The 13,417-nt window shown below is 44.5% G+C and overlaps 1 protein-coding gene across 1 annotated transcript in view; it reads right to left on the bottom strand.

The window, feature by feature from the left end:
- The window catches only part of GYS2 (glycogen synthase 2), a 53,596-nt gene that overhangs the window by 21,526 nt on the left and 18,653 nt on the right, over positions 1-13,417 (bottom strand). Inside the window, exon 5 of the mRNA XM_063134715.1 lies at positions 4,375-4,519. Within this exon, the coding sequence (XP_062990785.1) occupies positions 4,375-4,519 (145 nt within the window). The remainder of the gene's footprint in view (positions 1-4,374; positions 4,520-13,417) is intronic.

Here is a 13,417-nt window from a genome sequence, read left to right on the forward strand (position 1 = left end):
TCCAGCAGGGATCAGGAGGAGAAACTGAGTCACTCAAGAACCTCGGTATGGAAATACACAAGCAGCTTTCTCCTCCCACCCTGCCCCCTGCATGATGGGCTTTGAGTAGAAGGATTATAGCTCAGCAGGAGATCTCATCTAAGGTCCTCCTCCGGGTGCCTACCCTGAGGGAAGCGTGGAGGGTGGCCACAAGAGAGAGGGCCTTCTCTGTGGTGGCCCCCCAACTGTGGAACAATCTCCCTGATGAGGCCCGCCTGCCGCCAACATTGTCATCTTTTCGGCGCCAGGTCAAGACTTTTCTCTTCTCCCAGGCATTTAGCAATATGTAATTAGCCTGGGTTTGTTTTTTGTCTCATTGTTTTTAAAGTTGTTATAGTGGTTTTAAATGTATGTGTATTTTGCTTGTTTTTGTGGTTTTTAATCTTTATATATTGTTTTTAAGTGTTTTTTATCTTATGTGAACCGCCCAGAAAGCTTCAGCTATGGGGCGGTATACAAATGCAATTAATAATAATAATAATAATAATAATAATAATAATAATAATAATAATAATAATATCCATGCAGAAGGTCCCCAGTTCAATCACAAGCATCTCCAGGTAGCAGTTAGGAAAGAATTCTGCCTGAAACCCTGGAGAGAGTTACACCACTAACCCTTTTGCTAACGAGCACATGCCAAGCCATAATGTTTAGCCCCAGATGCTTGACCACCATGGCTTAGCGTGTTGTCTGAACAGGGTCAATGAGTGCTGACAATACTGGGCTAGATGGACCAAGGGTTTGGTTCAGTATAAGGCAATTGCTGATGTTCCAATGGTAGAGTTTGTTTGCTTAAGCATCTAACTGCACAGACCATGCAGGCACAGAAGAGAGAAATATTCTAATATATCTCAGTTGGCATTCTAATAGATCACTAATGCTCGATCCCAGCTACCTTCAAATCTTTGATTTTTCTATTGATTTCTATGGGCAGCACGCACTTTTGTCCTTGGAGATATTTAAAAATAGCTTTTCGATGTGGGGGAGTAAATGGCCTTGCTAGACAATGAGATGGTTCCCTCTGGCTGGGGAATGGTGGGAGTTGTAGGACTTTTTTTCTGTCTGAGCATGCATAGCATTGAGATCTTAGGGTGCAATCCTATGCAGGCTTTGACAGAAATAAATGCCCTTCAAATGGATTCTGGGAGTTGTACAACTTTCCTGCATCTAAACATGCATCGGACTGAGCCCCGAATGCTTAAAACACTGGGTGTTTTCCAAAATAGCCCTACCATGACTGAAGTTCGACGTTTTGGAGGAAAGGGTTGCAATGAGGAGGATGGGCCATCAATCCTGGAACCAAAAGCTGAATGATGGGTTTGTCATCATAGTTGCCTGGAGTAAAATCTGCTGCCAGCTTTGAGCGATGACGGAGCAGTGACTCTAGAAACATGGCAGCTGTCAATCTGCAGGCGCTCATTATCCTCCACCTGGGAGCAGAGTATTACCCTGTCTACAAATCTCAAAATGAATGGTTCAATCCTAATGCCCTTGGGTAGACCTCAAGCTTAATAATCTACTCTGGCAAAGATCATTGACCCTTTTTGAGCAATAGATAAATTTCACAACTTGGAAGACTGTCAGGCGGTACCAATAAAGTTTCCACGGGACTGCAAACTTTAATCCATTTAATAGGTAGATTAATCAACTGTGGCTTTAGGCAGTTTAATCAGTGCGGCCCAATGCTAATTGGGGTGGGCAGTTTTAAGTGGTGGGACTGAAAGTTAAGAAGACACTTATGGCCACTAGATATAGAGACTGAATAATTACAAATATTAGTAGTATCATTTACTAGTCTAGTTTGACTCATCATTTCAGTGACTTAGGACACAATCCTATGTTTAAAATCCTACAACTCCCAGCATTCCTCAGCCAAGCATGCTGGGAATTGTAGGACTTCTTTCGATCTAAAGCATGGATTGTGCTTAAAACACAGGGACTCTTCCAAAATAGCCCCATCATTTATTTATTTATTTATTTATTTCATTTATATACCACCCCATAGCCGAAGCTCTCTGGGCGGTTTACAACAGTTAAAAATGGTAAATATTAAAAAGTATACAATTTTTTTTTTAAAAAAAAAACATGAATAATGTTTCAGATTTTGGAGGAATGGGTTGCAATTGTCTATGTTTAATCTTTATTATGCACTACGTTGGTGATTGTTGGCAGGGGTGATTATATCAATCAAACAGTTTAAACTTCAAACTAAACTTAATTTATTATTTATTTATTTATTTATTTATTACATTTCTGTACCGCCCAATAGCCGGAGCTCTCTGGGCGGTTCACAAAGATAATAAAGGTATAGACTTCAGTTGGAGCAACTATTCTCATCACAGCATCAGAAGATATAGATTTGCCCTGTTCTTCTATGGCTACTTCATGCAGAAAAATGAACTAAAGGTACAATCCTATGCATGTTTAGGCAAAAAAAAAAAAAAAAGTCCTGCAACTCCCAGTGTTCCCCTGCTAAAGAGAACCATCTCATTGTCTACATAGGCCATTTAATGGCTCACACACTGGAAAAACTATTTTTAAATGTCCCCCAGGACAAAAGTGAGAGCTGCCCATAGAAGTCAATAGAGAAATCCAAGCTTTTAATGTACCTGGGATTAAGGCATCAGTGTCTCCATCTCCACCCACCCATCCCAAAGCAGCCCAATGAGGACAGAGTATGGTCAGTGGGTACAAAATGCATTGTTGACCAACTGTTGGAGCGGTCAGATGGTAGAGGGAATGGAATGGAGTGGCAAGAACCCCAAGAAGCACTTCACACTGCAACATTTTGTTGCAGGGCACCACATATGTAGTCCAGGTACTATTCCTAGGGAGAGGCTAATATAAGAATCTTATTTTTTTTAAATAATAATAATAGGTTTTATACCTTATAACATTTATGAATATGAGAACATAGGAAGCTGCCTTATACTGAGTCGCACCATTGGTCTTTTTCTAGACCAATATTGTCCACACTGACTGGCAGCAGCTCTTCGGGGTTTCAGGCAGGATCCCTTTCCTAGCCCTACCTGGAGAAGCCGGGAATCGAACCGGGGACCTTTTGCCTGCAAAGCAGGTGCTCTATCACACTGAGCCACGGCCCTTCCCCCTTTTCAATTTGGATATATATTTGGTGTATATCATGAAATATATGTCACATTATCGTCCATGTAAAGTTAAAAATACAATTCATTCCATTTATCAACTGATATAATTTCATTTGTCTCCGTCTATTAACTCAATAGTAAACATATAATAATTTCATACATTCATCACTTTTAACTACTAACTCATTCAGAATAATATTATCCCTATGGGGGCATTCTGACTATTCCATTAATATAAAAATGATTTCAATTTACATTATAATGTGACCTTATTTCGTCTTTCCCTGCTTTCACAAACATCACCAAACGTGTGAACTTAACCATATAGAAAGTATTCAGAGTTCTTTTTAACCAGTTCTCTAAACCTGCACTTTTATCACCCCTCCCTTTACAGCAGGGGTGAACCATACATGCAGCCCCAGCCTTTTTGTGCTCCCGACAGCCCTGCCACTGCCCCCCCCAAAAGGTGGTGGTTTGCCGCTGAAATTTGGTGGCACAGCAGCTGCAAAAGGGAGCCATTTTTCTTTAAAACAAGGCATGGGGAGCGGCACATAGAATGTGCACCTTGGCTTCAAGCAAAATTGTGTCCCTGGAAGTATTGTGGAAAACCATGGCTTTTTTGCAGCTGTGCTACCAAATTTCAGCAGCAAAATCGACGGTGCAGTGGTGGCAATTTTATCAGCAACAGGGAGGGGAGGGCGCCCCCTGAAGGTTTCAGGAGGGACTGTTCTCCAGCCCCTGCCTTACAGGGTCCCTCAGTTATTACTGTTATTATTAGGGTATTCGTCATCTTTTGGCAATCTTGATGGACCACATCCTTTTAGACATAGGGGGAATCCGCACGTCGTACCGAGACCGCTTCTAAGCGACCCCAGTGCGGTATGAAAGTGATCGTGTAACTTACCTTTGGAAGAGCCGAGGAAGAGACGTCTTTGCTGCCGCCGCCACTGCCGCCACCACCCACAGACCTCCTCGCCGACCGGCGAAGAGAGCTCGGCTGAAGAAGGCGGGGTTGAGAGCAGAAGAAGCTCTCCACCCCGCCTTCTTCCCCCGAGCTCTCCGTCCCAGCCGGCGAGGAGGTCTGTGGGTGGAGGCGGCAGCGGCGGCGGGAAGGACGTCTCTTCCTCGGCTCTTCCAAAGGTAAGTTACACGATCGCTTTCACACCGCACTGGGGTCGCTTAGAAGCGGTCTCGGTACGACGTGCGGATTCCCCCATGGTGATCTTACCAGCTGCTCTCTTCAGCATGTGTTCTGCTTCTATGGCTGTTATCTGAGAGACCGTGGTGAACACATGGGCGCAATGTACTGACGCCCGTTCCATGCAGTACCGGTGGTAGATCTGTCTTTCGCCGGCTTCTTTATCAATGTCAAACTGTAAAATGGCAAAAAGAAAGAAAGAAGAAAAGACATACTCTTGTATGATATAGACTTTCAAACAGTAGCCAAGTATTTGTATCCACACACACTCCCAGTTCTATTCGATGATTTTTGTTGAGAACAATTGGAAGGTCAGGTACGTGAACTCCTCTTTAAAAAACGAAATGGCGCTTTTCCTCTACTAGTTCTCATGTTTTGTTTTCTTAATTCTTCTCATGTTCTCATCCCCTCTTGTGATGATGAGGATGGGCAAGTTTGAAGTGTGGGGGGCATTTAGTATACTGGACACCCCCCTATGGGTCACACTCCATGGGTCGCAGATAAAAGAAATATCAGGTTGTTGTTGTTGTTGTTATTATTATTATTATTATTATTATTATTATTATTATTATATTTATTTGTATCCCGCCTTTTGCCCAATGCTGGGCCTCAAGGCGGCCTTACAAAGTTTAAAATATACATGGGGGGGGAGGGAAACAAAACCATAAACAATTAAAAAATACACAACAAAATTATAAGACATTAACATAGATGGAGGGCTGGATTATTCTCCAAAGGCCTGCTGGAACAAAAAAGTGTTAGCCTTCTTCCGAAAGCCCATCAAGGAGGGAGCCAGCCTAGCTTCCCCGGGAAGAGAGTTCCAGAGCACGGGAGCAGCCCTCTCCCATGTTCCCACCAAGCGTGCCTGTGAAGAAGGTGAGACTGAAAGAAGGGCTTCTCCAGAAGATCTCAAAGCACGGGCAGGCTCATAAGGGAGAATACGTTCTTTCAAATAACCTGGACCCGAACCATATAGAGCATATAGGTTTTAGGTGGTGAAATGATGGTTTTGGAGGCTATGGAGTGCTAAAAGGGTCAAATGTATCTGCAGAATGAGCTGAATCTGACCATTTACCAACAATAGCACCAAAACCACAATCCCTCCTCAAACCATATATATATACTGCCGGTGCTGAATTTGACAATGCGGCAGGAGTCGTGGGGGGTGGCTAAATGTTGCTCACCCCTGTGCTGCAGCATCAGAAGGCATACTCCAGCCAGTCCTCCTATGACTTGAGTCCCAGCTCACCTAATTTCTGCCACAGAGCCAATGACTTCCTCACTGGCAGTTCCCTATATATCACAGCCATGCTCCTGGCGAAACCTTCCCTGCAGCTGCTGCCATTTTCCATTGCCTCCCCACAAACAGGCTCCTCTTCATGCATGGGAAGTGAGGGCAGATGAAGCTCCTATACAATGTCCCATACTGCAAAGCCAGCTGGTCACAATGTCCAGTGATTCCCTTCCTCTGCCAAGAGTAAGGGAAGCCTTTATACTCTCCAAGGGCATGTGTAAACCGCGCAGAGAGCTTCAGCTATGGGGCGGTATATAAATGTAACAAACAAATAAATAAATAAATAAATAAATAAATGTGTTCTGATTATGTTGGTAGCACTACATCGAATCCTGGCTCTGTGTATTTCTGGGTCTTCGATAGGATCCCCCAGTTCAAACCCTGATTCACAATGTGATGGAACATCTGAAGACGGTTACCATTTAGAAATGAGGTCAAAATGAGCTTGACAGAGGCCATAGCTAGACCTAAGGTTTATCCCTGGATCGTCCAGGGGTCAAACCTGTTCATCTAGGTGACACACAGAGGATCCAGTGCTCAGGCAGGGGCGAACCCTGGATGATCCCAGGATAAACCTTAGGTCTAGCTGTGGCCCAAGTCTATCTAGTTGACACAGAAAGTTCAGAAGGTGACAGTGCCCGGAGATTAGCTGAACCTCCCAGGAGGATCGGCTGAAACCCAAACAGGGCTGGTGGAATGCTTGATTAAAAGTTCAAATGGTCACCGCCGTTTTCCACTTACAAAAGCCAACTCTCTACAATGTTAAGTTTAACCAATTCTTAACTCTAATTGAGTGTCGATGATTACAGTTAAATTGCAATCCTCTTAGTCTTAAATTATCTTCAACGTCTGAGAAACCAAGGTGGTTTTCTTCAAAGTCAAGGTCAGGGAGATACTCTACCAGACCATTATTTCCCTTACAACTGGGTGTATTTTAATAGCTGGCTTGAAAATCAGTGGCAGAAGAGATCTTCATTTTCTCCAATGCCACATGGAACCTGGCACTAAAGTAGGGTGATCATATGAAAAGGAGGACAGGGCTCCTGTATCTTTAACAGTTGTATAGAAAAAGGAATTTCAGCAGGTGTCATTTGTATATTTGGAGAACCTGGCGAAATTCCCTCTTCATCACAACAGTTAAAGTGCAGGAGTATGCTAGAGTGACCAGATTTAAAAGAGGGCAGGGCACCTGCAGCTTTAACTGTTGTGATGAAGAGGCAATTTCACCAGGTTCCCCATATATACAAATGACACCTGCTGAAATTCCCTTTTCTATGCAACTGTTAAAGATACAGGAGCCCTGTCCTCCTTTTCATATGGTCACCCTAGGGCTGATAGGATAAATGGGGAAAGGATTGGATAATAGGTAGGGTGACCATATGAAAAGGAGGACAGGGCTCCTGTATCTTTAACAGAAATGTAGAAAAGGGAATTGCAGCAGCTGTCAATTGAAGTAAGTGAAATTGCCTCTTCATCACAACAGTTAAAGCTACACTAGCTATAGTAGAGTGGCCAGATACAAAAGAGGGCAGGGCTTCTGCAGCTTTAACTGTTGTGATGAAGAGGGAATTTCACCAGGTTCTCCATATATACAAAGGACACCTGCTGAAATTCCCTTTTCTATGCAACTGTTAAAGATACAGGAGCCCTGTCCTCCTTTTCAGATGGTCACCCTAATGAGGGAAACAGGGTTGGTCACTGCTCCAGAGAGCCCTGCCAGCTGCTCTCTCATTGCAACAAATGGGAGAGTGGCTGACGGGGCTCTTTGGAGCACCCGCTGGAGACCTCAAGCCCTCTTGACAGGAGGGTGAGTGCTGCAATTCACCACTCCTTCCACTGCACTGCCTGAAGCAGGCGCCTCACTTTGTCTCATGATAGAGCCAGCCCTGCCTGGTTGGCCCTCTATGGAGCGCTCTATGGAGTCTCCAAGGCCAACATTCTATCCAGAATCCAGATGCTTCTTCTGGGCAGACTTGCGCAACAAGGCACACCCTCATAATCCTATTTAACAGTAAGAAAAAGATCAGCCATTATAGACCAGACTCCTCCTAATATTATTTGCCTTCCCTTATGAATTCTGGCTCTGTGACGCTTTGCTAAGGCTGCACATGGACCCGTGCCTTAGCTTTACAAGGTTGTGAGAGATATTGCATTGTCTTGGCAGCCATGCCCGGTAGCCTCAGGTTCTAATAGCCTTAAGTAGAGTTGAAGGCCAGGTTGATTGGAATTTATCTGATGAGGCAGTACAATAAGGTGGACTCTTTGGTTGGTTCATTCCACCACCTGCTTGCAGCCGGAGACTCTATTAATTGCACCTTTTCTACCAACTTTTGCAATTAGGCAAACAAAAGGCATGGTTGGCCAGGCTTTGAATTCTGTTCTATAGCAAATGAATTGGGGAATTTCCCACCAGATGTGTTGCAGTACCGCTTCTGGTAGGAGTTGTCCTTACTGCAGGTAGTTTCTGTGTTACAACCAAATATGGTTAAATTGCTTTGATATGTCAGCAAAACAGATCACAGGGGAGGCAGTTGTCACTTCCATCTCTCTGGCTGGATAGAAATTCTTGTGTGTCAAGGTGGCAAATTTCCAAGAATTCTCTGGAAAAGAGGGAGAATGGGCCCAATCTGAATCATGGCAGGGGGAGTTCTCCCATCCCTACTTGAAAACCATTTTCCTTTCATTACCGATGGAAACTTCGAGTACGCTCTCTGCTACCCCCCTGATGAGGATGTGGTAAGGCCAGAAAGGGCCAGGCACTGTTGTTTTGTAAATTGGATCCAATCTGGAGGTGGCTGGGTGGTTTTAGGTCCCCATATTGCTGAAAGCGGAAGACACAGTGGTAGGAAGAGGACAAGCAAATCTCCTGGCCATTCCCAGAGGTGGCTACAGCATTTTAGTTATGGAAAGGAGGACAGGGCTCCTGTACTTTTTACAGTTGTAGAGAAAAGGGAGTTTCAGCAGGTCCTGCATGCATGCAAATGACACCTGCTGAAATTCCTTTTTCTATACAACTGTTAAAGATACAGGACTGCTGTTCTCCTTTCCATATGGTCAGCCTAATTGTAGTTCTTGGAGTAGAAAATCAAAATGGTGCCCCACCTGTTGGCAAAACTATTTGTACAAGGACTTGAGCTTTTCAACTCAGGCAGTGAATCTTCAAAGCTATGGAAGACATTTCTTCCATGAAAATGGGGTTCTACATTTTCTAATTATCTGAGGTTTGTGAAAGACAAAATACACAAAGTCTTCAAAATCTAAAACAAAAACTTTCACTGAAAATAAAACTGCTTATCTCTAGCTGCTAAGCATAGGAGAAGCAAAAAAACACTAGGGAGGAGAAGGAAAACAAAAACTTCAAATTTCTTTCACTTGGGCCGGGTGGAAAACACAAACTGACAATTTTTTCCTTTCACTTTAACACAACACCAACTTTTCTGTAATTCACATTCCAACACTAAAGGGCGATCCTTTGAGAGGTACCTCATCTGTGGCTAAGGCTTCACAATACAAATACATTTGCTGGTGGATTACAGATTTTACAAGATCCCACCCTGGTAAATTGGGACTATTTATGTGCAAAGCGTGTGCTCCACCACTGAGCCTTGCTTCCTCTCAGAGGCAACTCTCCTGGTTTCTTAGATCAGTGAGCAAGTTTGAGCCAGAATGTTTTATAGGGTTGGCAGGTGTGTGTTTGTTTGTGTGTGTGTGTGTGTGTGTGTGTGTGTGTGTGTGTGTGTGTGACTTGCTGTAGCCCAGACATGAGCAACACACAACCCAAGGGCCTCAGGTGGACCCCGCCTCCCCTGGTATGGCCCCTGCCCCACACTGCTGCTCTGCCAGGCTCAGAATTTTACAAAAAATAAAAGAAAAAGGGCACCCTGAAACTGCTACAGAGTTCTAAAGAGGCCCAATTTAGTTCAAAAACAAGCTAAATTTAACCGTCGTAGCGCTACTGAGTGCTAGGAGTGGTTTGCTGCCAGATTTTAGTGGCAAACTGGCAATTTTGATTTATGTCTTGTTCTAATTTTTATTTTATTTTCTACCAACTATGGTAGCTGGGTGGGGGGGAGTCGTCGGTGTGTGTGTGTGTGTGTGCAAAAATGGCCCTCAGACTTCCTGCAGTTGCCCACCCCTACTTTGGCCTACTGGTGAAGTTTCGGCTGGTCTCCTTACACCTCCATCCTTTGCCCAGAGCTAGCTGGTGGCACATAGGTGGAATCCCCACGTCAGATCATCAGTTCAAGACCTGCCACCGAGACTGGAGTCCTGTCCCATAATAATTGCCTTATTGGCTCCCCATCTATTCCATTGTGTTTCCAACTGCAGCTAGCCAAATACCTCCAGAAAGCCAATAAGCAGGGCATAAATACCTTCCCTTGCTGTTTATCGTGGGCCTCTGTACACAGAGGTCCTATTATACTGGCTAATAGGCAGTGACAACAATAACCTCCAATTTGTCCTTTTCTCTCTCTCCCCCTTTATTTTTAACGGGTAAATGCCTGTGATTGCAGCCTTCACCTCTTGCTTTTTACATTCCTTCTACATGTTCCTCCTCACTTAGAGCTTCTCTACATGACGATTCATTGCCTTCCCTTATGACGATTCATTGCATACCCATGATTGACCACTCACGGAAGTTTGTGCATCCTTTATATGATGCCGTCAACATCCAGGAGGTCTTCTGCAGTTTTCCCCAGTTTAATAAACAAAAGAGATAATGTAGTATTATAAATAATTGCAAATAATCGCTGGATGTCCCCAGCATGTAAAGCTGGTGTAGCGCTATCATTCCGCCACTAAACGGCGTTGTCTCATTGAATAGCACTGCTGAGAGGGGAAGTTTTCAATTCAAAACCAGGAAGTCACCATCTAAAGGTGCCAGTCCCAAACACAGAAAGACCAAGGAAGAAACCCTGGTAAGGGTACTGGGGTTTTTCTCCTTAATATAGACACACCCTTAAAACATCGCTCAGGACTCTGAATCTTCACTCTCAGCAGGAGGTTGGGGGGGGGAGAAAAGAAAAGAAATAGAGTAATCCAGCATCGTCACTAAAGCGCTCTCAAAATGTAATGGGCTTTAAGTCTTTAACAGCTATGAACTGCTGACCTAGAAGTGAAAGGCTTATGATCCAATTACTAGTCCCCACCCCATGACACTGAAATCATTCTAAAGGGGGCTTTAAAAAGCCATTCTGTAACCTAACTCCATACAAACGCCGCACTCCCAGCCCATCCAGGGACAGCAGCTTCCAAAAGTGTATTTTAAAAGCACGAGGGATCTCCAGCAGGGCTGGGGCCACGTGGGGGCTAAGAAGAATGTCAGCCCTAATCTAGGAAAGTCCCTTTTCAAATCTCATTCTAGCCATGAACTTTCTACTATCGGAGGCCCTGAAGGAAGCCGCTGCCTTTATAACCTCAGCCCATGTGAGACGTCGGGATATGAATAGTGGTTTTCTTTACAATGATAACTTATGGGAAGTGCTTGGAACACTTGAAACACGCTCTCAAAGCAGGGACGGCCTGAAAGGCATGGTCTGGCACCTGCCGGGGGGCCCACACCCCAGTAGGGCACCCACTGATAAGGGTCCCCTGGGCCAGGGTTGTTTTAAAGCAAATTTTCCAACTGCACAAATGCCCTGTCCAGATGCCCCGCCCCCGCCCAAGCCAAACACATTATTTCTCTTTCAAGACTGGACAGCTTATCACCAACACTAGTAGCACCTTAAACTTAAAGACAGATTGACAGGGCCATACAGATACCGAGGAAGGATAACAGACCAAGAGATGTACTCCACTGGTTGTCACCTACAGCCCCCAATTGAAACCACTGTGAGGGATCATCAGTGAACTCCAACCCATCATCAGCACAGACACTTCTCTCGTGCGAGTCTTGGGAGGCACACCGGTCCTGGCCTACAGACAACCTTCCAACCTGAAGCAGATGCTAACCAGCAATAGTACACAGGACAGAGACAAAGACAGAGGGACCAGACCATGCAATAGACCCAAGTACCAACTCACCCCCACATCTATTCAGGCAACACTGTCACAGGAACCAACACCATCAAGGGCTCTTTCACTTGCATCCTTATATAATTTGTGTTACATGCCATCCCTGACCTTGTCTACTGTTAAGTTCTTAATGAACACATACACATAGGAAAGGAAAGGAACCTCTCGTGCAAGCACTGAGTCAGTACTGACTCTTGGAGGGACGCCAGCTTTCGCTGACGTTTTCTTGGCAGGCCTTATAGCGGGGTGGTTTGCCGTTGCCTTCCCCGGCCGTTATTACCTTTCCCCCAGCTAACTGGGTATTCATTTTACCGACCTCGGGAGGATGGAAGGCTGAGTCGACCCAAGCCGGCTGCCTGAAACCAGCTTCCGCCGGGATCGAACTCAGGCTGTGGGGAGAGTTTCAGCTGCAGAAACTGCTGCTTTACCGCTCTGCGCCACACGAGGCTTTACATACACATAACACATGTCTTATTTTTTTCAGCACTTTTTTCAACTGCACATTATCAGATTTCCAAGTGTACATTTTTTCCCCCAACTGCACATTTTGTGTCCAACTGCACACTAAAAAAAAAACACTGCCCTGGACTTGCTCCTCCTCTTCATCATTGCAACTTGCTTGTTCACCTGCCTCTTGCTCTGGTCCAGATAATGGTGGTGGAGAGAAGTAGGAGAAGTAGATGCCTCTACCTGTCAAGCAGGCAAGCTTTAGCAATGATGAGAAAGAGAATGAGGAGCAACAGGAGCTGGTGGCCATGGCGGTGAGAAGGTGGGCCCACTGAGGAAGGGAACCCACTGAGGGTGTCCTGCCCAAGAGTCCTCTAAAACCTGGAGCCGGCACTGTCTAAGGCCATAGCTAGATGGGGCGATCCCCTGGATGATGATGATGATGATGATGATGATGATGATGATGATGATGATAATAATAATAATATATTTCTTACCCACCTCTCTGATTGGATCAAGGCGGGGAGCAACAATAAGCATAAAATACGTAAAATACTGATTAAAAGCATGGTATTTACTGTTTAAAAACGTCCTAAAAGCATCCTAACAACATACGAAAATATCCACATGATGCACAGGGGATCCCGGGAGCAGGGAGGGGTGATGACATAAAAGCCTTGCATAAAGACATTACATCTAAGAGAAATGAACACGCAAGGAAAAGAGAAAAAAAATAGGAAAAAGGAAAAAGACAATAAAAAATAATAAGAAGAAAGAAAATCAAAGGAAGAAAGAAATACGTAAACCAAGGTTAAAGTATGTTTTCGGCTCTCTACACATCAGAGATGTAAATTATATTCTCTCCTTGTTAATACATTTAACACAATGATCAAATTCATTTCTTTCTTCCAAGTTAACTATTTCTCATACATTGAATCTTTAAGCGTTTTTTTCCCATGGTCTCGGGATGATCCTGAGACCGTGGAACGTGTGGGCACGTGTCGCAGTTCCCCACGCAGTTCCTCACCCAGCTCCTCACGAGTAACACAGGAGCTCTGTGGCCATTGGGAGTGCAGAAATTTATTTATTTTTTAAAAAAAACCTCACAGTTCGGCAATTGAGGACTCGTACACTCCTTCTTCGTTTAAAAAACAAAACAAAATGGTGGGCGCAATGTCCTCTTTCTTCCTGGACATCATGCACCGTGTGTAAACAGAGGAGGATAAACTCACAATTATAATATCGTGAGATCCTCACCCCTCTGTCACGCTAGACCCATAGGTCTAGCTGAGGCCTAAATGTCATGGCAGGCTTAAG

The sequence above is a fragment of the Elgaria multicarinata genome, chromosome 9, assembly GCF_023053635.1.
Source record: "Elgaria multicarinata webbii isolate HBS135686 ecotype San Diego chromosome 9, rElgMul1.1.pri, whole genome shotgun sequence".
Taxonomy (NCBI): Eukaryota; Metazoa; Chordata; class Lepidosauria; order Squamata; family Anguidae; genus Elgaria; species Elgaria multicarinata.